The sequence below is a fragment of the Artemia franciscana genome, chromosome 7 (assembly GCF_032884065.1).
Source record: "Artemia franciscana chromosome 7, ASM3288406v1, whole genome shotgun sequence".
NCBI lineage: Eukaryota > Metazoa > Arthropoda > Branchiopoda > Anostraca > Artemiidae > Artemia > Artemia franciscana.
The window spans coordinates 38,691,175-38,717,949 of NC_088869.1; the positions used below are offsets into that span (position 1 = coordinate 38,691,175).

Here is a 26,775-nt window from a genome sequence, read left to right on the forward strand (position 1 = left end):
GTCAGTAAAATATCATGCTAGTTCAGCTCCAAAACAAGCCTCATATACTAGAATTTTGCATTTTCTGACTCGTCTATCACGATCCACTACATATAGGCTACAGATTATTAGCAGTCAAGGATTTCACTCGTCCTGCCGCTTCTCTTGAAATTGGCCTAAAAACAACATTGTACAGCACACTGGGATCAAACCCTCTGCCATATGTACCTGAATTATTCCATGCCAGTTCAGAAAAGGTCTCTGAGCAACATGAGATACTTTGAAATTGGCAGGCCAGGATTTACCAGTAGGTCCAATACACCCGAGCCTAGGGGTGCAAAAAATTAGTACCGAGTGATTTTTTTTCTTAGCAAAGCTGGGCTGCTGTGGTTTATTGTTAAAGTGATAGGTGCAACCGCCTCCGCACTGCCTATTCACTGAAAAGTGATTTTAAAACTAAACAGGGATTTCGTGGCCATTTATAAACTGCCAGATGTCTCCCGAGAACGGCAGCTGAGACTACGGTATAACGCTCTCTTTTTCATTACTTTCGGCTCATCAGTTGCGTTCTTTAAAGTGCTTCCACTATCCTCGAATTTTCAGGGGGTTTGCCCGAATATTTGGCAAACACGCTTGGACCTAGAAGCGTCAAAGCTTTAAATCCAGCCCCGGAAATTAGCCTCTACGAATAGCTTTCAGCATTCAATGGCAAAACATATTTTATCGCAACTCGGCATTAAGACTTATTTCTAGAGAATATCCAATTGAACGTGTAAAGTACAGATCCGCTCAAGCGTCTTTTGGGTAATATCCAAATAATTGCAAAAAAAGTGTTTTGTCAGATTAGAGTCTCAAATTAACAGCACTGAAATTTTGTTGTCAATAAAAATAAAATGCGCAACAAGATTTTTGGTCAACATTAATCCAAGCCTCGTTGCTGCAGATTTTTCCCAGTGCAACCTGAATCTCCAAAAATAATCAACATTGAACGAAAGACGTTGCATATATGATTAAAGAAAAGTGTTTTGATGGGAAACCAAGAATGAAACGTTTTCCAAGGGAGGGGGGAAGACCAAAGCTGACACAAACATCATTTTGCTCTATTTCATGGAAGTTTTATCTTTTCAGTGATATATTCCATGCGTTTTTGGGTCTTGTGATATAGCCCACCCCCAACTTGTTGTGCCTGGTGACCAACATACACTGCTATATCGAAGAAACAAGCAACTGAGAATGTAATGAAATTTTTTACAACAACGAACCCCAAGAAAGAAGAGCAAAAACGATTTAAACAAAACATAATTAATTTCTTCTTCAACAGACATGTTTAATGGGCTACCTTACAACACGGCTAATTTTTAAACTACCTTAAAGGACGAATCTAATCAGAAACAAAATAGATAACAATTTTACAAACGGATTAATTTTAGTATTTGGGGCCAGAAAGTGAAACAGAATAATTAGGTAGTACCGGACGCACCCCAGGCGGAGGAATTGGCAGGTGTCCAGCAAATGGCGGATTCACAGTACATACATTCATAGAGCTGGGCTGTGACACTGGCTGCATTTTGCTTGTCGATTCAATAACATCAAGCCACAGCTTAGCACGACGCGATGGCGAAACCTCACTAAAAGAATAAATAATTAAATTCATTAGGATTTTGAACAGAGAAAAAATCAAAACGTCTTCAATCCTTTTGATATTTTTTTTTCATACGGCAATAAACTAGCAACGAATTGGTTAGCAAAACAAATAATTGAAAAATCCGCTTTAGGCCAATATTCATTATAGTTTAACAGTAACTGGATTACCTCTTTTGTAACTATGGCAACATATGACCGCCTGAAAGCGTGCATGAAGTTATATATTCATTAATTGAATTGCTGATACACAGAAACAACAATTGCACAAGTAAACAGTACTTCAAATATGTCTGTGAAGTAATTCAAAAGTGTACTTTCACAAACAATTCAGGATCTTATAAAACAAAAGGTTGAGTACCTCTTCTTTAGGGATACTCAACCTCAACGATCTACAAAGCTTCCCTTGCTGCATATATATCCTAGTTAATCACAAATTAAGAGACTAAAATTCAGTTACGGGTTACCTAGTTGGATGTGTGCCTTAATTAAATTAAAAAGTAGTTTCTTTCAAATGTAATTAAGAACCAATATCAAAAGTTAATATGTAGAGACTACATACCTTCTCTGATGGAGCTACTTTACCCTTACTCCCCCCCCTCTTTACACTAAATAATTCTTTGCAGGGACGCATAAAAAAGGAATTTGCTTTTAAACATGGATTGAATTCTATTCACGCTGAGGCCACCTATCAAGTGTTATTTCTTCTACCATGTGTTTGTTCTATTTTTCAAAAAGAAAAATCGTTTTTTTTTTCATGTGAAGGTCTTGGTGTTATATAACCTTGCAACTAATTTATTCCTGCATATAGCTGACCCATTAAGTTCAGCTCTCCATCAGCTAGACGTACCAAAATCGACTGCCAGTCAAACCCATCAGCTAGCGACCTCAAAAAAGATAATATTGACTATAATTTAAATTGAAAATGATTTTTAAATCCTGACTAATGAGTAGTGTAGCGGAAGTTTGGTAGGAGTCAAATAATTTGTTGGCAAATATTTATAGACCAATTTTAGGTGATATAGCCGACCAATACAGGTACTTTAGGTAAAAACAAACTTGAGTTTGATGACATACCTTATAAATAGGGATTTTCAGACCCCCTCCATCAAAAAATAATTTTTGTAAATCTTTGACTACCAACCTACAGTAGATTGGCATTGTTTTAAGTGTACCAGACATAAAAAAAAAAAAACTTTTTGCCCCCTCATTTCATCTTAAGTTTATTGAAACTAGAAATTGCAGTTTTATAAGATTTTGTTGCTGCTGTTTATTTAAAAATTATGGAGATTTTAGAGCAGTATCACAATTCCGTCACAGTTGCCAGACTAAACAATGAAAACAATTAAACAAAACGGTACTTTTATGATAAAGGCCCTACCGCTCAAGTTGTTCATTCATTGACGCATTATAAAAACTGTTTTTTTTGTTAGTTTCTTTCAGCTTAGCGTGAGACAAGACAAAAAAAAAGTGACAAAATAGATGGAAAATATTTAATTTGGGCAATATATTTGCACACTAAGGGATTGGGGGTGGAGGTAAGTATTCGGACAGTGTGAAGTTAGAAAACAATTTTTAGTACATAATATGCAGAATAAGTTTGTCTAACACATTAGGCATGCAGACCCAAAATACTATACCCCCCCCCCCCCTAATGTACAAATATATAGCCCAAATTTGTTTCTAAAGTATTATATTTGTATCTTACTTGGGTATTTTTTATTAGGATTGAGTGTCAGATTAAAATATTAGAAGAACACTAGGTAGGGCGTATATCATACGAGTACCAGCAAAACTAAATAGGGACACATGACAAGGCTTTTTGTCGACAGAAATTCAAACGTTAACAATTTGATGATTTGCGAAGAGAACTAGACGTTCAACAGAAGGCTAAAACTTCTAAAGCTATTTGGTGCCATGGTATTAGCTTAGTTTTCGCTGCTTTTTCATCTGCCTTTCTTTTTTTCCGATTGGCTCCTCCTACTAGACCCCGACGCCGCGCCCATTTACCGGCGGTGCACCGCCAATGAAAAACGCACCGGCGTACGGAAAATTTTTGGTGGCACACTAGCATGTCGCCAGTACCATCGACGCGGCGGCAGGCTCTTGGTCTGTCTAAATTTAGTTTTCCAGTGATCTGTTGATTTCAGTGTGCTAAGTAAGCTAGCGTCCAAGGTAACTTTACAAACGTGTATCGATATTGATTTCTAACCATAAAATGGGTATAAGAGCTTACAAACAGAGGAGGCAGTGGAGTATTTAAGGGAGGTGAGCCCAGAAATTTGACTAGATCTCCTTAAAGAGCTAATTCTCTTGATTTCTTGCACCATAGTTTGATAATTTATTTGAATTGGGTCACAGCAATAAAAATTTTACCCTTTACAGATCTTATTTGGCTTTTATGCAGCTATTTAGATTATTCACTATTAAGATCTATCTCACTTCATGAGGCGTAATTTGTCATTCCCTCGGTCATTCCATCCCTGTGCTTTAGTTTCCAGTACATTTCATAGAAAAATTTTCTTTTTCTTTTTTTCGTTTTCTTTTTTAGCTTAATCTCGGGATTAAGGATCACCAGTTCCCGTCTTTCAGGTAACTCAGTATGCCACGAAGCGGCAAAATACTTGTAATTTTTAGGGTTACAAAGTATCCTTTTAAACGACCAAAGTATCTCTTCATTTAAACGACCTCATACTGTCATGTTTCAACAAAAGATATGAACTGCTTGGATGTATGATAATATTGAAAAGCCACAACAGTTTTGTTAGTTTCGAACTTCGCATAATGAAAACTGCGGGGGGGGGGAGTATAATACCTTCAATCATCATTTTTGCTTTAAAAAGCAGATGGAAACTTTAGCTCAGATTCTTTGTTTGTATTCAAGTTAGGAATATTTCTGAGAGGCCGTGAGTTGAAAGTACGTTCTCGAACTCTTGCAACCAAAGGCCATATTCTGCTTATTTTATTACTCACTACTGAACGTCGGTAAACAAAAAAAGATGAAAAAAAAACAAAAAAAAAGTCAAACTAATGCAAAAGCAGTAAATTCGGTAAGCAAATAACTTTTTTTAGGTCAAAAAAAGATTTTACTTTCTTGGTTTAAATTGGGTGGATTTGGCGAAACTACAAAAATGCAAAGTTAACAAATTTCGCATTTTCCCATGTCCGTTCCAGAAAATTCATTTGGATTTCGGAAAGAAAAGAGGAATAAGATTAAGATCTTGTACGAGATTCAAATAATTCCTCAGATTTTTTTTTTCAAATTTGCGGGATGACTTTAACTTTTAATTTTGATTCGGCTTGAACTACATTTAAAACTTGACATTTCACCACGAGACTTCTTTTGCAGAATTTGTAGACTGTTCTACTGAATTTTGGATCTTCTCTACCGGATCTCAGAAATGGAATGCAAATCGGATTGAAATTTGGTATAAGTTTCTGCTGTGGCTTCGCCGAGACTGTGCCTTAACTACTCCGTTCTTTTTTCGGATTCAGTATAATTTCGTTGTTTTTTTTTTGTCCAAACTTAACAGGATCTCAAAAATTATTGCCCTTGATCCTACAGAATTTTGAGTGTTGCTTGTATCGAATTTTCCTCGAATTTACATGTGTCATTATGTAGTACGCATCCTCAGAGTTCTAAAGGGCTTGAACAGACTCGTCTGTTCATTCACATTGGAAAGAGACGTCACTCGGGGTGCTTTGAACAGATTTGGAACTCCTTCCTAATAAGAAAACTTGGCGTCAGCCAGTGAAGTTTCGTAGGAGAAAAACCTTCGGCGCACCACCGTTTTCTCTAAAAAAACAGCTATTAGCTACCAAAAAGAAAACCAACACACAACCAGGGTTTATCTACTACTACCAAAAACTACATAACTCCATGTAGAGGTCTTTTCCATTAAGAATTGATTGTTTCTATATTATTCCGAGCTAGTTCTGACAATCAGATTTCATTTTTTATAGTCCTCGGGACTTTCCACAGAGGGACAATGATAGTAGCAAATCCAAAAGATTAAATATGTATAAATTAAACTTACTCTTCACTTGAACTAGCTACTCTTCTTCCTCTTTTTTTATTCCTTGATCTACGGTTTCGAGTCACCGTCGATCTGTGGGCCACACCTCCTAATGAACTGTACAAAGGAGATCCCCGTCCTTCTTGTGCTTCAAAAAGAAGACCAGGAGCATCTTTTTCAACCTTGGAAGAAAGTTCTTCTGTAACTGGAACAGGTGACCATGGTCGACTCTGTCTTCCTGGACTTCCGTTTAAACTTCTAGGGACGGGACGAGGTAGCCACCCAGGTGGCGGTGATGGGACAAATGGTAAATACTTTCGGCGAGCCAAGTCAGGAGAATTAGAGCGAGTTCTAGATCTAGACAACTTTTCTATTCTAACAGGCACTGCTTCGGGTCCAGGAGACCAACGCCGTAACAGTACATGGCGAAGATCTTCTTGGACAGGGAGAGAGCGCGCGGGAGAGTGATCTGCATCCGAAATTGGCGAGTAATCACGATTCTCAAGAGATTTGAGCCGCCATCTAAGATCACAGTCAGTAATCTGCCTAGGTTCAGCCATTCTTAAAGGAGAAGAGCGGTCTCTTCCTAGACGTGGAAACAGAGGAGATTGGCTTCGCATTCTAGACTTTACTGTTAATTCTAATTCATCTTCATGAACTATCTTAACAGGAGTTACTGATCTGCTCCTCATTTGAAATACGGCATTCGAAGGTGACTGATTCCAGACTTTTCTTAACGGGCTCCTTAAGTAATCTGCACCAATAGAAGGAGGACTAAAAGCTCTAACGTTTGTACGACTTTCAGAGCGCCTAGAATTTCTTCTGGGGGATCGATGACCTCTATGCGGACGACTTCTTGATCGTAAACGGCGCCTTTCTGCCGATTCATTACGCCTCTTTCTTCTACTTTCATCGTATTCATCCAGTGACCCTAGCCAATTTGGAGAATGTTGTCGAATATCGGTTGAGCCTCTTCTCAAAGTTTCTAATGATGTACTTCTTCTTGTTTTTTTGTAGTTGGTATTTTGCACGCCCAATCCAGAAGACACTGAATCGATATCATCTGTCATTAGGTTTATATGCCTTTCATTAAATTTTCTATCGAACAATCTTTCTGGGCTTCGACTGCGTTTACCATTGCTAGGACTCCTTATGGGAGAATGTGCTACTCTCTTATTTATAGACTCTCTAATTATAGAACCTTCTATCGAACGATAACGGAAGTCCTTTCGAGAGCCCCTAACTAAATCGGTATTGCAACTAGGAGATCGGTGCCTTCTGCTTTTAGATTTTTCCAACCTTACACTACGACAGTCAGCATCTTCTTGAGAAGACATTCTATTACTCGACCTTCTTCTTCTTCTTCTTCCTGGAGATGGCGATCGATTTTTTGGAGTAATTCGAACCCGACTACTTCTAGACGACGAGGGTTCTTCTCTTGCCTTCTTTTCTAGCTTCGGTTCAGGTCTGATTTCAGAACTTTGCTCCAGAGGAATTTCAACGCCACTCATTAAACATTCCCATGTCTGAAGTAATTCAGCCGCTTTATCACTTGTAACCACACGATTACCTACAGATGTCATTCCCTTTTTGTTTTCATCAAACCTAAAAAGAATCAACATTATAATTAAGTTCAAACCTTCTCTCCAGCGAAGAGAAGAAAAACACCTACCATCATAACCATAAACACCTCTGAAACTGCACTAACCTCAAACATATAATTTAATCATAACATGGATGCCATGTATTATCAAGATAAACTATGAAAGGCCACAAAGGCACTAATTCATTTTATTACAAAACATCCTACATTGACAAGACCACTTATAAACGGGCTTAGAAACACGAATCAGTGCTTTAAAAAGAAATTATTTTCGATAAAGATCCTTGGCTTCTAGTTTGGTTTAGTTCAACCATTAAACATTAATAAAACTTTACATATACTAGGATATTTATAAATACATTCTGATATTGTTTAACACGAGTTATATCTTACTGTGGATTTTGGATTCCTCTAGAAAAGGTAATGGTATCAAAAATAAGACTTAAAGTCAAAAATGTGATTTACAGCCAACTTTAAAACCACGAGTAAATATCAACAAAACTAACATTGACGTAGATAATCAGATATCATCCCTACAGTCTAGCCAAGGTAGAGCCAACATAGAGCCTTCTCCCATACAAAAAAAAATAAATTAAACAAAAAAGTTTTACTAGCAGAAGGAAAGAACGACTTCCAAACATTTGTTTTTATTTACTTATATTTCTCATTGCTGAAATTTTTGACACAGGAGTCTGATTTTAACAAGCACGTCACCAGACAAATCCATCACAGAGTATTTTTCCATACTAAAAAAAAAAAAGGTTCAACTAGCAGAAGGAGCTCACGTTTTTTTTATATTTTCATTGCTGTTGTCTTTGAAGGTTTTTTTTAGCTTCTTTTTTTCTTTTTCTTTTTGTACTTTGTCATTGTGCACTTACTTTATTCGACGTGTTATCAAATTCATTATTATACAGGTTTATATAAGATGAATTAAAAAACATATTATGCACAAAATTAGTGGAATAACTACTGATACGATAAAAGATGTTATCTAATAATTTTTTTTGACGTCGGAGCCTGATTTGAATTACAGGCACAACACCAGACCCATTGACTGTCAGCCAAAAGGGAAGGAGGATCTGTCAGGACTGTCGTCCGTAGAATAAAATCATCGATATCTTTTTCGCTTTTGTTCTTAGATCAATGAAATATAAATTTTGCAACGACTTTTTTTTTTGAAACCCGTAATTTTACGAGAAAAAGACTAGAATCAGCAAAACACTAAGACAAGTAAGTCACTCCTTCGAGATAATAGACCCGCACAACCACCTTTCAGAGGCAACGCTATAGCGCCACCTATAGTAAAGTAAACGGTAAGGGCACTTAAGAATAACAAGACTGTAAGAAATTAGGTACAGAAAAACCACTTAGACTGCCTAAAACAGAATCGATAAATGAGCAACTCTAAATTTTTCACGAGAAAGTAGAAATATTACTCGTTTTGTTAAAATAAAAATATCAACTTATCAAAAAAATTTTACTTGTCAAAATTTATTACCAAAAGAAAAATTGCATACTTTTATATAAAGGAGAAAGTAAAGCGGAAAAGTGGGCGATCTTGATAAGAATTACACGAACAAATTCAAAATAAAGGAGAACTCTAGAATTCCGTTTCGTTGTTTTTTTTTTTTTTTATCTTGATAAGAATTACACGAACAAATTCAAAATACAGGAGAACTCTAGAATTCAATTTTGTTTGTTTTGTTTTTTTTTAAGACCCGAAGAGAACAGAAAGAAATATGACAAATTCATCAATTGATACCATATATAGGATTAAAAGACAATTGGCCAAAAAACTATCCTAATCTCAAAATAGAATGTTTTTGTCATCTTAAATAGGTCTTGTACAAAGAATTCAGGTTTAACAGAAGTTTAGCATAGCTTCTTACTGTTTGACTGCTAGTTTGGCTGCTAGTTGACTCAACGACGGTTGACTGCTACTCTCTTCTCTTGAGTCAATTTGAGACCGATTGCTCACATTTGAGGCTGCTTCCACTGCTTTGCTAAGCATAGTCCAATCAATTGGAAGACTTTCCTTTCCATGATTTTTAGGAGATTCGGCGTCATCGTACTTACCAAGACTACAAAGAGAGGGAAAGAAAAAAGCTACATTGACAACAGTACATACCTTTTAAACAGTCAAAGATCATGAAGATTTATACTTCTAGACTGCCACAAGAATTTTTCATCATTTACCCTATTTCTATGACTAGAAATATTTTTGCAGGGTCGGTACTTTTGTACAATTATCTAAAAGAATCTCGACTTTAGCATGGTAGCACTCATTCACTCTGTCCGTCTTTCAAGTTTTTATCATTTTCACAAATCTAACTTATAGTCCGCAAAAAAAAAATCCGAGAATTGTGGCTGTTCGAGAGACTTTGTTTTTGCAATTTTTATGAAATCATTCTTTCCTATTCTGAGGTAACGTCTTCTCCTGGTGCTCTTAACAAAATTGAAATTTAAAATCAGATTTTAGTATTTCCACATGTCAAGTACGCAGGAAGGAGGGGTTAAAGCACAGTAAGTAATTAACAAAGCATTGGGATCAATGACTAGCTATTATATTGCACCTTAATAAACTTCAAGTAGAGCCCAAGTTAAACTTTAACGCCAAGAGCGGAGGATAGAGGGGACAGCACCAAACTCGTATTTACTGAAAGTGTTATTGTTTACTTTAAGAAGAAACAGCTGAATTTTTTTGTGGATTTCTGTCTGCTTTTAACTAATACATTTTAGACGGTACAATAATTTGTTTGAGAAAAAACACACAATCTACTGAAGATGTGTCACTGGAGACCTTACGTCTTTTATTACGCCATTCGATACAGCAACCATATTTTTATATCTATGTTTTTTTGGACTTGGAAACATTTTGGGTGACATAAAACCAATACAATCTATTGGCAGTACCTTCTCTATTACTGCTTAAAGAGCTCTTAAACTCAATTGTTTGAATGAGCCATGTTTCATATTTTCTACCATTGTTGGTTCAATACGACCATCCCTGAACAATAAGCAAAAAAAAAAGAAAAAAAAAGGAAATCGATAGTGTTGAAGAGATGTGCATTGCCGAAAAAATAATTTTTGGGTAATAAATTACTAATTTTCCAAAGGGACACTGGTTCTTCGATCAAACGTTAATCCACGGCAGGCTATCTATCCCGCTTTTGGTGGAGGTAAGCAAATGGATATATTATTTCATTCTAGACTAATCTTCTTGCAACAGCAGGAGAGCTATCATTCCCTCACCACCCATTCTTGACCCTTAGTTTAGACCTATTCCTTTACAAAAAACAAAAAAAACAAAACAAAAAAAAACTTGAAAGACGGACAGAGTGAATGAGTGCTACCACGCAAAACTGTAATTTTTCAAAGAGACACTGGTACTTCGAAAGTGTAACCTAAAATGACCTTCATAGCTGAGCTTGGTAGATGACCGGGAAAACTGACGAAAAAGATATTGGAATAAAAAAGCGCTCATAAATTGCAATAGGTAAGTTAAATATACGTAAAAAAAAGGATATGAGATATATTTATGCTGTTTTATTATAAATACCATTTAAAACTAGTGCTAACTAGACCTACGTTGCCCGGGCAACGTGAAGTGTTGCGGCAACCTTTGTCCCGCTTCGCCGACTAAAGTGTTGCGAGAGCAACACTTTGGTTTTGTTTCTTCGCCATCGATCAGTAATCACATGATCAAAGGCTATTCCTCAGCGTTGAAAAAACCTGTATTATAAAGGTATCCGTAACTTTTTAGGATTAAAATACCATAGGTGACACTAATTATTACGAAACTACCTCATTGTTTTACGTTATCGTTTGTACCCGTTGCGTAAACACTTAATTCTGTCAGATTTAAAGAGATCAAATACAATGTGCACCAATTTGCACAAATTTCTAGCCCGAAGTGAACAGATTCTTACTTACAAGTTCCTCTCAAGTGATAGACATCAAGTTCACCGGAAACAAATAAATGGGTACACCAACTAGCAAAAGTTGCAAACCCATCATCGCTGAAGATAATTGTAGCCCAACAGCCGATTATTACTTACAAGTCCCCTACATGTCTTACCACTGGAACCAAATTGGTATAACCATCAAATACATAGGAAACAAATAATAGGTACACCAACTAGCAAAAGTGGTAAACCCCTCATTGCCGAAGATGATTATGAGCTAACAGCCGTTTCTCGCCCAAAGTGAACCGATTCTTACTTACAAGTCCCTCTCCCGTGATAGGTATCAAGTGATAGGAAACGAATAAATGGGTACACCAGCTAACATAGTTGCAAACCCCTCATCACTGAAGTTGACTGTAGCCTAACAGCATATTATTACTTACAAGTCCCCTGCATGTCTTACCACTGGAACCAAATTGATTTTACCATCAAATACACTGGAAACAAATAATAGATACACCAACTAGCAAAAGTTGCTAGCCCCTCATTGCCGAAGGTGATTATTACCTAACAGCCGACTGTTGCATAGTCCTCTATATGTCTCACAATTTGTATCGGCCTAGATTTCGTTTCAGTGTGTACCTTACTACTGAAGTTGTCAACCCTTTGAAACTTTCAAACTGGTATACCTCATGAAGGAATTTTTGTACCAAAAAATGGATGTCATATACTTTGATCAGCTCATCAAGAGCTATCGATTTCCGTCGAAAAAAAAATTATATCTGTCTTAGTTCAAAAGTTGATTTTTTTTTTGCCCTAGGCCAACTTTCTAACGTCACCACTTAGAAAGGAGCAAAGGATAAGCTCCAATTTCTTTAGCAATGAGAGAACTTTTAAAGTTTATAAGGCACATCTGATACCATTTCTTTACCGCAATCCCAAGTCCGAAAAACCGAATTATAAACTCAGCTGAAATCACGAACAGAAATGGGTAGAAACAACAGATGGCAGCACTTTTGGACCCGTGGGAAAATGCCACATTTTCGCTTCTGTAAATTTTTCTATTTATCACTCAAAGAAGATATATTGGCTGTGGGGCCGGGTAACTGCCGCATATATTTAACACTTATAGATTTTAGTCCATCTTCAATTTGAAAGTGGTGCCTGCCTACTTGCCTGCTAGAAAGGAGCTTTCTACTCGGGAGCAGAAACATGGTTTGATGAAACGAAAGCTTGGCTGCAGAACTTCAGATACTCCTCTCTGACATAGGCTATATAACTCCACTTCACTTCGCACACCATAGGCTCTGCCTCGTGGACAAGCAAAAACCATCCTTTTTGGCCCCAGGCAAGAGTTCTGCGGAGCTTTCCAAAATGTAATGTCATATTCATCAATCCGGCCAGAGGTCCACACTTTCCGTAAAAACCGCACAGGTTATACCCTTACCAGTTTCCAGGAATAAGGTGAGATCGGCGGCATAGAAAAAAAAAACTGGACAAAACCAGTGTTGCTCTCGCAACACAATTCCAATTTAAACAGAAAATACTAAAGAATAGAATATGGAAAATGAAATTTCGGTTTTATTGATAAGAATTTTCTGCGCGTCCCCGCATTGTCGAGCATTATTGCATATGTATCTTGTTTTTTTAGGGAAGAATCTGTTTCCAAAGCCTAAAAGATTAACAAAGAAAAAAAAAGATATTGTCATCACCAGCAACAGCTGATCATTTACCTGGCTTTCCTTTATCAGAAAAGAAAGATTTGCTGATAAAAAAAAACCTTTCTGTGGTAGGAGTAATTCTTTATTGACCTCATTTTGTGCAATTCGAAAACAGTGACAGTTTTTTCTCTTTTTTTTTTTAGACGATTAAGCTCAAAGTTCCTAATTCAAACATATACTTAAATACAAAAGCAGTCCTCCTAGTAAAGAAAATTAGTCTTTAAAAAGTTCTCTATGTTTAATTCTGTACGTAACTAACAGAGAACCATCAAGTCCAAAACGAGTAGTACAATTCGACCAACGAACAGATTCACAATTACACTTTTACAGCGATAAGACGTTTTTATCAGATCAAAAGAAACGAAAATTTTTAACAAACCTTGAAAAGCCCACAGAAGGGCTAGGATTGTGTCTTGAAGCTGTATATTGCCCCTATAATAAAAACAACAGTAAATTCCTTGTGATAAAAAAAGGAAGACAAATAAGTTATTGACAGGATTATACTTAGAATTAAGTTAAATAAAAAAAAAATCATTATAACAAAGAAAATTCAGCTTAATTAACATAAAGACAAAACAAAAATGCAAAAATCAAAGACGACTAGACTTTCAATTACATATTCTCACCAAAATCAGACATTCGTTATCGGATTGGTGCTTCTCAAACAGTTCGTAGTAACGTACTTTAGTAAGGAGCGACCCGGCTAAATAGTAACCGAAACTCTAAAAAACAGAATTTTGATACCAATATATATATATATAAAGTTTAGTCTTACCCATCGAAAGTTACGAGCCTGAGAAAAGTTGCCTTGTTTGATAAAAAAGGGGGAAACACCCCCTAAAAACTTATTATTCACGCTTATTATTCTGTAGAGGTTTCAAGCTCCTATCTGCAAAAATGTGGAATTTTGTATTTTTTGCCAGAAGAAAGATCACGGATTTTTTTTTCCCAGGGGTAATCGTATCGACCCAGTGGTCCTAGAATGTCGCGAGAGGGCTCATTTTAACGGAAATTAAAAGTTCTAGTGCTCTGTTTAAGTGACCAAAAAATTGGATGGCAAATATGCCCCCTCTCACGCTCATTTTTTCCCGAAGTCACCGGATCATAATTCTGAGATAGCCATTTTGTTCAGCATAGTCTAAAATTTAATAAATATGTCTTTGAGGACGACATAATCTCTCACAGTCCCCGGGGGAAGGGGTACAAGTTAAGAACTTTGCATATTTGAGGGGGTTCGTCCCCTCCTCAATACCTCGCTCTTTACGCTAAAGTATTTTAGTAATTTCAAAAGATATTTATTTCTGATTAATCGGCCTTTGTGATTCAGGGGTCATTCTTAAAGAATTGTAACAGTATTCGAATTTTAATGTAAAGAGCGAGGTATTGACGAGGGGGCGAACCTTCTCATATGCGTAATAAAAATATACGAATATAGAAGTTCGTTACGTAAGTTAATTTGTAAGTTATGTATATTATAAACAAAAACGTTCTTAAATAAAATTAAAAGTTCTAGTGGCCTTTCTAAGTAACAAAAAACACCAGAGGGCAACTAGGCCCCCTCTCCCACCCCTTTTTCTCAAAATCATCCAATCAAAACTTTGAGAAAGCCATTTAGCCAAAAAAAAGTAAAATAAATATGCAAATTTTGTGTTAATTATTCATGTACGGTGAGCCAAAATCAAAACCTACATTAATTCAAAAATGTTCAGAAATGAAATAAAAAACAAAACAAGATTTTTCAACTGAAAGTAAGGAGCAACATTAAACATTAACACTCTTTACGCTAAAGTATTTTTAGTAATTTCGAAAGAGCTATTTATTCTATTTAAACGACTTCTGTGGTTTTTTGTGGTTCAGGGGTCATTCTTAAAGACTTGAAACAAAATTAAAACTAGTGTAAAGAGAGAGGTATTGACGAGGGACAACCCCCTCATATACGTAATAAAAAAATACGAATATAGAAGTTCGTTACGTAAGCTAATTTGTAAGTTATGTATATTTATTACTAATAAAAACATTTCCTAAATAAATTCAAACGTTCTAGTGGCCGTTTTAAGTAGCCAAAAAAAATCGGAGGGCAGCTAGGCCCCCTCCCCCATCCTTATTTATTACAATCGTCAGATCAAAACTTTGAGAAAGCCATTTATCTAAAAAAGTAAAATTAATATGCAAATTTCGTTTTAATTATTCATGTACGGTGAGCTAAAATCAAAACCTGCATAGCGTGGTGTTGAGGAGGGGACAAGGCTTTCATATACGGAGTAATTTCGGTTCGTTTTAAGTTTTAATGTCGCTCATTACTTTCAGTTAAAAAACTTGTTTTTTAATTAATTAGGATATAAAGTCGGGGAAGTAGTTTGCTAATTTCGGGACCTAAAGGCATCTAAACTCGAAATAACATCTTAATAATTCTAATATATTGGGAAATCCTATATTTGGGATTGCAGTGAAATACTTTTTCTTTCTTTTATTTGCAAGCAATAGCACCAATTCATGAAAATGTAATTTTTTCTCTCTTTAAGATACAAAAGGTGTATAGAAAAGGATACAAAATAAGAGCTCATATGGGACTTGTGACGAGGTCGGAAGAGCCAAGAGCTCATATGGCATGAGCTCTAGCAAAATTCTAAGAATCAATAGATTGATTTTTTTTAAAACCCAGAGGCTTAATGCCGGTCGGGATTTAAAATAAGAGCTCTGAGACACGAGGTCCTTCTAAATATCAACATTCATTAAGATCCGAACAACGAAAGTTAAAAATACCTCATTTTTTCTAATTTCTCCTCCTTCTTCAGCCTCCCTGATGGTTGAATAGGGGAAAACGACTTTATCAAGTCAATTTGTGCAGGACCCTGACCTGCCTACCAATTTTCATCGTCGTAGCACGTCCAGAAGCACCGAACTTGCCAAGGCACTGGACCCCCCGAACTCCCCCAAAGAGAGAGAATCTAGTCCAGTTACGTCAATCACGTATCTAAGACATTTGCTTATTCTGCACACCACGTTTCATCCCAATCTCTCCACTCTATGCGTTTTCTAAGATTTCTGTTTCCTCCCCCCCCCAACTCCCCCCAATGTCACCAGATCTGGTCAGAATTTAAAATAAGAGTTCTAAGACATGAGTTCCTTCTTAATACCAAATTTTATTAGAATCCGGTCACCTGTTCGTAAGTTAAAAATGCCTCAATTTTTCAATTTTTTTCGAATCAACACCCCCCCCCTACTCCCCCAAAGAGAGTGGATCCAGTCCGGTTAGGTTAATCATGTATCTAGGACTTGTGCATATTGTTCCCACCAAGTTTATCCCCGATCTCTCCACTCTAACCGTTTCCCACGATTTCCCGTTTCCCCCTCCAACTTCCCCCAATATCACCGGATAAGGTCGGGATTTAAAGTAAAAATTCAGAGACACAAGGTATTTCTAGATATCAAATTTTATCAAGATCTGATCAACCATTCGTAAGTTAAAAATACCTCATTTTTTTAATTTTTCCTATCCCTCCAGCTCCCCAGATGGTCGAATCGGGAAAACGATTGTTATCAAGGCAATTTGTGCAGGTCCCTGACACACCAACTAATTTGTATCGTACTAGTACGTCAAGAAGCACCAAACTCACCAAAGCACTGGACCCCCCCCCCCCCCAGCTCCTCAAAAGAGAGCAGATCCGGTCCAGTTATGTCAATCACGTGTCAAAAACTTGTGATTATTCTTCCCACAAAGTTTCATCACGATCTCTCCACTCAAAGCATTTTCCATGATTTCTGCCCCCCCCCCTCAACCCCCCTCTGTCCTCGGATCCAATTTGAATTGAAAATGGGGCATCTGAGTCATAAGATCTTTCTATATATCAAGTTTCATTAATATCCAATCACCCATTCGTATGGTAAAGATACCTCAATTTTCACATTTTCCAATATTTCTGGTTTCCCCCTCCAACTCCCCCCAGTGTCACCGGAACCGGTCGGGATTTAAAATAAGAGGTCTGAAGCACAAAATCCTTTTAAATATCAAATTTCCTTAAAATCTGATCACTCGTTCGTAAGTTAAAAATACCTCATTTTTTCTATTTTTCCGAATTAAACCTTCCCCCCCCCCCCAAACTCCTCCAAAGAGAGCTAATCCGGTTTGGTCATGTCAATCACGTATCTAGGACTTGTGCTTAGTCTTACCATCAAGTGTCATCACGATCTGTCCACTCTAAGCGTTTTCCAAGATTTCCGGTGTCCTCCTCGCACTCCCCCCACTGTCCCCGAATCTGGTCAAAATTTAAAATAAGAGCTCTGAAGGACACGAGGTCCTTCTAAATATCAAATTTTATTAGGATCTAATCACCGGTTCGTAAGTTAAAAACACCTCATTTTTTCTAATTTTTCCGAATTACCGAATTAGGCCCCCCCCCCAACTCCCCAAAAGAGAGCAGATCTGGCCCGGTTATGTCAATCAAGTACCAAGGACTTGTGCTTATTCTTCCCACCAAGTTTCATCCTGATCTCTCCACTCTAAGCGTTTTCCAAGAATTATGCCCCCCCCCAACTCCTCCTAATGACACTGGATCCGGAGATTTAAAATAAGAGATCTGAGTTGCGAGGTCCTTCTAAATATGAGATTTCATTGAGATCCAATCACTCCTTTGTATGTTAAAAATACCTCATTTTTTCTATTTTTTCAGAATTAACCCTCCCCCCCCCCAATTCCCCCAAAGAGAACGGATCCGTTCAGGTTATGTCAATCCCGTATCTAGGACTTGTGTTTATTTTTCCCACCAAGTTTCATCCCGATCCCTCCACTCTAAGCGTTTCCAAGATTTGAAGTTTCCCCTCTCCAACTCCCCCATTGTCATCAAATCCTGTCGGGATTTAAAATAAGAGCTCTGAGACACAATATTCTCTAAATATCAAATTTCATTAAAGATCCGATCAACCGTTCGTAAGCTAAAAATACCTCAGATTTTCTAATTTTTCCGCACTAACCGTCCCCCCACTCCTCCCCCCCAGATGGTCGAATCGGGGAAATTTCTATTTTTAATGTAATCTGGTCTGGTCCCTGATATCCCTGCCAAATTTCATCGTCACAGCTTATCTGGAAGTGCCCAAACTAGCAAAACCGGGACCGACAGACCGATAGAATTTGCGATCGCTATGTCACTTGGTGAATACCAGGTGCCATAAAAATGGAAGCAGATTTCTTGTGGGTTAACACAGAGACTAGATAGACGGATAGATAATTTGTTTGTTGAATTAGCAACAAATCTTAAATCTATTTTATATCCTCTCCTCCAACCCCCTCCAACTCCCCCCAATGTCACCGGATCCGGTCGGGATTTAAAATAAGAGCTCTGAGACACGATATCCTTCTAAATATAAATATATTTCTAATAATTTTTCCGAATTAGAAATAAATACCAAGTGCCATAGAAACCATTTAACTTCTTACGATTTGTGCCAGAGATAGAAATATTCAGATTTAAGGAAACTTGCATCATAAGAAAGAATGATTTTTTTTTTTTTATTTGATTGAATGGAACGAAAACATTAAAAATCGGCTCAAAAGAAGTATGAATGAATAATTTGACAGCTAAGGAAATTTCCTGATGTGCTAAGCGCATTGTGATTAAAATCTTTGCCGACATAAGATGCATATTATTTATTCTGTATATAAATTGAATAAACAATGTTTCGCTTAACAATTAGTAGAAGATAATAGATTTTCTTTGTTTTAAGGACATTCGATACCAAAAAATGTCACTTTACGATTCTCAGCGTCGACTGACAGTCTCAAAGACAAAGATCTCATTATAAAATTTTCTCAGTAGCCCACCACAGGGAGCTACCGAAGGAATTTTTATATAAATTGATAAGAGATGTTAGATTTGTCAAAAGTTTGAGTAGCTAACGAGAGGATAGTTTAAAACAAAGGAAACCTATAATCTCTAACTAATTGGAAAGGAAAATACCGTCTAATCAATGTACATACAGCATAAATAATGTGCATACTGTGTACTCAAGGATTTCAGTCAAGGCAGTTAGCACAACAGGAAACTTCCAAAACTGTCAAATTAATCAATGAGCCTTCTTTGAGTTGACTTTAATGTTGTCCAAGCAGGTATACTAGAATAGTTTTAGAAATTCCCCTTCCCTGCACTTCAAGAAGAAAATTCTGCTCCGTTCAATAAAAACAAAACAAGATTTATTATTACATCTCTATCTCTGGCACAAAACTGAAGAAGTTAAATGGTTTTCGTAAGATATCTGGGAAATTAGGTGTCAGCTTTTAGTTTTATATCGTTTATTCGGATCTCTTATCAAAAATATACAAGTCAATTTATGGCAAGACAACCCATTAAATTCTGAATTATTTGGCCAAACAAACAAAAAAAGTTTTTAATGGACGTGATAGAGTGATTCTTTAAGATATCAAACGACCTTAAACTAGCCTCTCATTAGCTTTTAGAATGTTCGACAAATTTAAGATCACCTAAAAATTTGTACCAAAATTGCTTCGGAAGCTCCCTGTGATTCTGGGAAAATTCGCTAATGGTCCTTTGTCTTTGAGAATGTCAGCCCATACTCAGACTCGCAAAATGATATTTATGGTATCGAACGTCCTTAAGCTTTATGTATACTGGAATCAGCAAGCTACTGCCCCGGCTTTGGATTCAAGAAGGTCCAACCCGGATACCGAGACACCAATCTTAATTTTATCGTAAAACACATAAATAGAAAAATTGATCAAATCATAGTATAAATAAGATATCCTTATTCTCCAGTATTGCACAAGAATCCACTGATAAATCAACATAATAGAATTTTCCCGTAAGAAAAGAATATCAAAACCATTAGCACACTGTTTTTGTAGAGTATATTGTTATTGCTCTAGCATGGAGCCGTACCTAACATTTTATTTCCTTTTTTTACATAGTTCTGCTCCCGTTGCTTGCAGAGGCAGACATTTTGTCAACAAAAATACCTGACAAAATCGTTCATTTTTTTTCTAGTAGTCCTTATTTTTTCTTCTTTTTTTTCCATAGCTTCACTCCTACAACCAGAAGAAATTGAACTATACAGAAGACACAATTTAAGAAAACGTCAGCTAGAATCTATAAATCAAACGACAGCAGCATTCTTTGTCCAAAAGAATACCAGCCTACTTTTTAACTTGTTTTTGGATTTAGGCATGAAAGCTTAGAGCATAAACAGGCCTATCGTGAATTAAGCACACCGCTGGAAAATATGTTTCTTTAACTAAGTTTCACTCTTTTTTCACGCAAACGCAAAATGCATGCGTTTTCCTGTTTTCCTTAAAAAATAGTACTTGCCAAAATCCTGTTTTAATGTCTTATGACGTTTTAGTTCTTGGGACAAATTCGAGAGATCCAAGAGAAACGAGATAAGAGGCAAAAGATTATTGCTGGTGATTCAAACACTATACAATCAAAAGAAGCCAAGTTAATTATGCACGTTTTTTACCGTTGAAAGAAAGAGATAACTTCACTGGCTTAATACGTACTGTTTGTAATCTACAAACCATAAATAAAAGCTGAAATAACACAGAAATACAAAATACGGCTTTATTCTTGCAAGACAACCAATCACTCCAGCTTTAACGAGTGGCAAATAAACTCAGGAGAGGGAAGTCGCCACACAATAATCAATAAGATTGTGAAGCCGGAAAGAGCTTTTGTACTCATACAAGGACCAGAGGCGTCATTTGGTATGGGCAGGGGAGCAGCTACCCGTTAGACCCCAGTCCTCCCCCCCCCCCCAGCTGAAATTTAGTTCCTTGAAATATCTTGTCAAAGCTACGATGAACCTTTATAATTCAAGCAACCACAGAAACAGGTGAGTTTTTTTTAGTAAATCTATGCCTTTATGGTACTATATGACTCATTTTCAGTTTTCACTGTCATTTTCACTTGATTTGTGAAAGTTTGCTCCAATTCCCCCCCCCCCGCCCCAGAATTTTGACGAAATTACACCATTGGCAAGGCCATGTGAATTGTATTCTATAACGAGACAATAACAATTTGGTTCTATTGACAGTGCATACCTTTGTACTTACTCCAGGATGCGGGTGATCAAGAAGTGTTTTCCTTGCTACAGGAGTCGGCAACAGAGCAACTCTTTCAGTGGCGGGCTTGAACAGTAGACCAGTTCCTAAAATGAGACCAAAAGAAAGAAATAAAGTTAGACTTAAGTACTTGATAGGTACAGAGCATCAACTGCACTGCTTAACATTTTTTGTTCCTCAAAATTGACTTTATCTATCCGTATTGGGCTACGAAAAGACAAAAAGAAAAAATCACGTGAGAGACACATGCATTCTATATAAATAAAGAAAAAAAAAGTTTTTTCAAATGAAAGTAAGGAGCAACATTCAAACTCAAAACCAACAGAAAGTATTAAGTATATAAAGGGGTTGCCCGCTCCTCAATACCTTACTCTTCACAAATAAATTTTTTAGCACTTTTGAGAAAGCTTCCTATTTTATTAAACGGCCCTTGTGTTTCAGGAATCGTTCTTAAAAAAAAAATAGGACTAACAGTCAAACTTTTAGTCAAACATCATTATCGTAAGTAAGGGGAGCTACATGAATATTATATGTACATTTATATATATTCCTTTATAAATGGAATGGATGTTAATAACTCAAATGTAGCTTTTTACATAAGTTACACCCTATTTCAATAGGCTAATCAACTGCTATTTCGATTTATTTTCTGTCGAGTGCATATATGTTCAAAGGTCAATCAGAAACAGTATTCATATCTATTACTCTACAACTTGCATAATGTCTCAACATACAAACAAACTTCTACTGGAGCAAACGCACAAGCTTCACTGATTGATAATTAGTTTTTATCCACTTGTTAGCTTCTTTCAGTTTAATCATGCGTTAAATATTCTTTATTTTGTTTCTTTTCATCCGAAAATTATGTGCAGGTAATTTTAAAATTAAAAATAGGCTATTTAAATTTTTTCTTCTTTTCTTATTAAATTTCATAATCTTCTGATTGTCTTTATCAGTTTTAACTTATAAAAGAAGAAAGAGAAATAGTGAACAATACCAATGAACTTCGTATATTTGAATCTTATCCCCATTCCCTCGTAAATACGAGATAACAGCCAATCAAACAGTTAGTGGTAATACACTGTAAGTAAGGAGTGACTTTGCTCAACAGCAACCGAAGCTCTAAGAAACAAAATTGTGATAACAATTAATAAATCAAAACAATGGTATTTTTATGTTGCTTTCAAATATATAAAATTTATTAAATTCGATGTTACCCGTGAAATGCTGCGACCCTGGGAAAATTTTTACTAATTCACGAAAAAGGAGAAAGTACCCTAAAAGTCAAGCAATTTTATTGGAATTAACACCATCAGATTCAACGTATCAGAGAACCATACTCTAGAGGTTTTAGGCTCCTATCTACAAAAATGTCGAATTATGTATTTTTTGCGAGAAGTAAGATTATAGATGCGTGTTTATTTGTTTTTTCTCAGGGGTAAAATGCCAAAAAATATTAGAGGGCATTAGAACCTCAGCTCTTTCAATCTTTACGCAACACAATCTAATATAACTCAAACACCATGCGACTCAACCCCCTATATATCATTTCCCATAACATAACTAAAAACCTCTTGATAAAAATAAATACCAAATAACCCTGTCGAGTTCAACAATATAATTTAAAATTTTCACGCCTCTTGTCAGAAGTGACAACAGTTTGAAAAGGACTTTAATCGTCATGTAAGTGTTTTTATTTTTATTTTACGCTTCTACAATGTGATACTACCAACACTCGCACCCTTTCTAAGAAAGAACAACAATTTATCCGGCTATCTTATGTATTTGAAGCTAGCAGAACTTATTAGGCCAAGGGCCGAAGTACACTGAAAGTTTCAGCTCCGTGCTGTTCACATTTTGTCCAGGACAAGTACAGAGGAACGTGTTAACTTATAACTTTTTATGTTTATTTTTAAAAAAATGTTACTTGTGGAGACCAAAAAAACCTTTTTAAAATTAGTTTCAGAAATGAGGGTTTTCAAAAAAAAGTAAAAGCCATGTCAAAGTTTGAAAACAAGCAGAAATAAAGTCATGCAGAAATCATGATTGCAGCAGTTGCTGCAACTTTCATTGGTCACTGCGGGCTGTTCTTGACAGTTTCACCCGCCTCAAATATCTAATAAGGGCAGGCGTACCCCAGGGTAGTATATTGGGACATTTCATTTTTTTTTTTACATAAATGACATGATAGATAACCTTGCATGCCCTTTGCACCACTTTGCCAATGATATTACAACACATTTAGTCATCCCAAAGCATGACGACCCAATCAAAGCCTCCCTGCCATTACAGACAGATCTTTTGGAAATTGAAAAGTGGTCTGATGCTTGGATGGTCAGATTCAACGCATCGAAAACAAAAGAGATAACGATCTCCTGATCAAATGTACCAGACATACACTCTAGCTTCATCTTCTTGAATGAAGCTATAAAGAAAGTCTACAAACTTTACCTCCTTACAATCCACTTCTCCGCATATCTCTCTTGGAACACCAACCTTGGTCGCGTAAGAACATCCCGCGCAAGAAAGCCGGGGATAACCCTTCGCTGCAAAAACCTTCTACCCCTCAGCTCTGAAAACATTGCAGGCACCATTCCAAACGATCCAAATAAGGCTAATAGGGGCAAGTTTAGTGGTTCCTCACGAGTCTCTCCAGTCTGTTAGTGAGAGTTTTGATGTACCGTCGATGGCTGTTTTCTACAAGTACTTGAATTAATTTCCTTCTATAGAGCTTTCTTGTATTGCAGCTTCAATTGTTCAACCAACAAGACAGACACTAAGGCACACCACTCGGTCCGATTATCTTGGGGCTGGGTACTTGAAGAACAGCTTCATTCAACATTGCACTTCGATCTAGAATGATCTTCCTGAGGAAGTTATCCCCAAAACTTTTTCTGTTCAGCGTTTCAAAAGAAAATTCAACAGTCATCTGAAAGTCTCGATAACAGACAAGCGGCAATTCAGATATTTAATTGTACTTGGCACCACGAATTTAGGAATAACAAAAAAAAATCTACTATAGACAGGTTCAGAATTGTATGGTTTTGAGTTGCATGGGGAAAACGAGGAGGGTTAAAAAACCCCTGGAATTACGGTAGAGATTACACATCACACATGATCTTTTTTGTAAGTTGTCTCAGTAAAAAGTAAGCAATCTAAAACCATTGCCATAGCAGACCTAATGTGATAAATACATTCGCAATTCTGAGTGTTTTTATTTTTCTCATTAAAGATGATAGTATATATTTAATCCTGTTGGTCCTCTAGTTTCTGCCAACTGAACTGGGTTTCCTTAATTGGTATCTTAAATATGATATATGTAAATGATGAGTGGTAAGTGCTTTTATGGTTGTATTACCCTTGCAAGATTGTATAACTGCACAAGCCAATAGCTGAGATGGGCTATTTGTAGCAAACAGTTTTAATTAGTTACACAAATCCTAATCCGTAACTTAGAAATATTGTTTTCACTACCCAAGGCTTCCATTATTGGATTAATATTTCTAAACGATCTACAAAACCAACTTTATTTTAACAATAATTCATATAAATAATAACTCACCCATTAGGCTAAATGTATTCTTGGTAGGTTCCACACTTTCAAGAACAGCATGAATTTTCAAATCAGGACCAAAATTTCTTTCACTATGCAACACTAAAGTATTTTCCAGTCTTTGTTTACCTTCACTGGGATGGAATTGTCCTGATTTCAACATGGGTGCTTTTCTTTTCATTTCATTTGAAGCTTTTTCATATGGTCTGTCAACTCTTCCTTGAAACATGATTTCATTTGGAACATCTCGACCTTGCATAGACACATATTCATTCGGATAAGAATTTACAGGTGGCTCCATAGCTTCCAACCGATTATCACTGGTTGGATACTTGGGTCTTTGCTTCATAAGCCCTAAGTTCGCACCAACACTTATCTTTTCACCAGGATATACAGCGTTATTTTCTCCAGCCATGTCCTCATAACCTGGGAAGTTATTGTCTATAGAATCATAGTACTGTTCTTCAATATCAGGGCAATTGGCATTATCAGTATAATAATCAGTATCCTGATCATTGAGATCAAGGGGAACAATTTTATATTGATCAGATTCCCTTTCAGTGTAGGAATAATTGTCACTTCGATAAAAATTGTGTCCTTGCTGATCACTAAATTGGTCTTCATGAAAACCAGCGTCTTGACCAAAAGTAGCATTAGTTTTCCTGTCAAAAAACCTTCCATCTGAGTTGTTTGTGAAAAGTTTTTTGCTGTGATTTCTCTGACCGCTAGAATCCCATCTATCCCAATTTTCACCCGTGTTTGATGGATATTTCTGCATGCCTTGACGACCTTTTGAAATCACTCTCGCTCTTTTAGGCAGTTGATAATTACTAGTTGACTGTATTTGCTCATTATGTCTAATGTTGGAATACATAGGTTCTTTATTCTCATGAACATCATAACTTTGCTCATCTGGTAGAGGCAGCAAAGTCCCATACTGTGATTGAAGAGAAGTTCCTTGTTTCTCCATATGAGGATATTTAAGGAGCGGAGCTGGAGGCACAGGCAAAAATAGCCCTGGAGAAGAGGCTGCTGTAGCCATGTTCAAGTACTTCTGCTCATTTTTATTCTTGTGCCTGTTATTAGCAGTAGAATACTGGGAAACTTCTGGATTCACTTCAGTTTCCCTGTAGACAAGAGCTGAACTATTGAAACTGCTAAAACTACTGGCACTTTTTGACACATTTCCTGACTTCTGCACCTGAGGCCAATTAATATGTCTGGGCCAAGGATTCAAAATGTTTGCACTACTAGAACTGCCACCCAAAGTTGGTTTTTGCTGATAAGGATGCCTGCTTCTATAATAATCACCCATGGCGATGCAGCAAAGAGTTCCTACACAAATGTGAATGGTTAAAATAAAAGGAATTACAAAATTCAAGCTACACTTTGAAGGTAGATAAATACGTTTAAAAGGTAGAATAGCATGTTGACACCATCATAACCAAAGATGGGTCTAAAGCAAGGAGTTTAACAAATATACACGACTCATTTTGCAGTTTTAGTAACGAGATAAAACACATAAAATTGTTTGTGGTAGTTCGTTCTTTATAAACTAGAAACTAAAGAAATTTTTTTTTATCTCCAAGTCTTGTGTGAAAAGAGAGCATAAATGCTGCAAAGACTATAAAAATTATCTGAGAAGAATGTTCATGAGTTCAAACTCATTGTAAATTTTATTTTTCTCTCTCTTTTTTTGCATATTTTTCTTTTCCTTGATTCAAAATCATGAAGTTTTAGGGCAGTGTCACGTTTCAGGATAGAAAAAATTTACCCTGTTTATTCCACGTCGAAGTTTTCATAGAAACCGGATAGGAGGCTCATTTGGTTTGAATTTGGAAGTTCTAATAATCTTATTTTAAGGGCCAAAAGGAATTTGGTGGCAACCAGCCATCCTCGTCTAGCCATGATATTGAAAAAATATTTATTATATATAATATAAAATTATATATATATATATATATATATATATATATATATATATATATATATATATATATATATATATATATATATATATATATATATATATACTGCCCTAACAACTTTGATAATTCTGAATCAACAAAAAAACTTAGAAAATTGTGGTTATCAGGTATGAATAGACCTAAGATGGGCCCAGAAGGGAAAATCTTTACATACTGGTATATTTGGTCCACTACACATGTTGGCAATCCAAATTTTCAGTTAAAAACAAACTGACAACTTCACATCACAATTAACTAGATTGATAACAAGTGGCAATGAAACAAATCCAAATAGCTAGCAAACATTACCAGCAATTGTTAT

General features: G+C 36.3%; 1 protein-coding gene across 3 annotated transcripts in view; it reads right to left on the bottom strand.

The window, feature by feature from the left end:
- Positions 1-1,195: 1,195 nt before the first annotated feature.
- Positions 1,196-26,775, bottom strand: part of LOC136029253 (serine/arginine repetitive matrix protein 5-like) — a 39,406-nt gene continuing 13,826 nt past the window's right edge. For 2 of the 3 annotated variants that reach the window (XM_065707486.1, XM_065707487.1), the window contains exons 2-7: positions 24,496-25,821; positions 20,913-21,019; positions 13,245-13,297; positions 9,129-9,320; positions 5,658-7,241; positions 1,196-1,607 (exon numbers count right to left, since the gene is read on the bottom strand). In XM_065707486.1, the coding sequence (XP_065563558.1) occupies positions 1,406-1,607; positions 5,658-7,241; positions 9,129-9,320; positions 13,245-13,297; positions 20,913-21,019; positions 24,496-25,801 (3,444 nt within the window). In that variant the 5' untranslated portion in view covers positions 25,802-25,821 and the 3' untranslated portion in view covers positions 1,196-1,405. The remainder of the gene's footprint in view (positions 1,608-5,657; positions 7,242-9,128; positions 9,321-13,244; positions 13,298-20,912; positions 21,020-24,495; positions 25,822-26,775) is intronic. The other variant, XM_065707488.1, reaches the window with a different exon arrangement.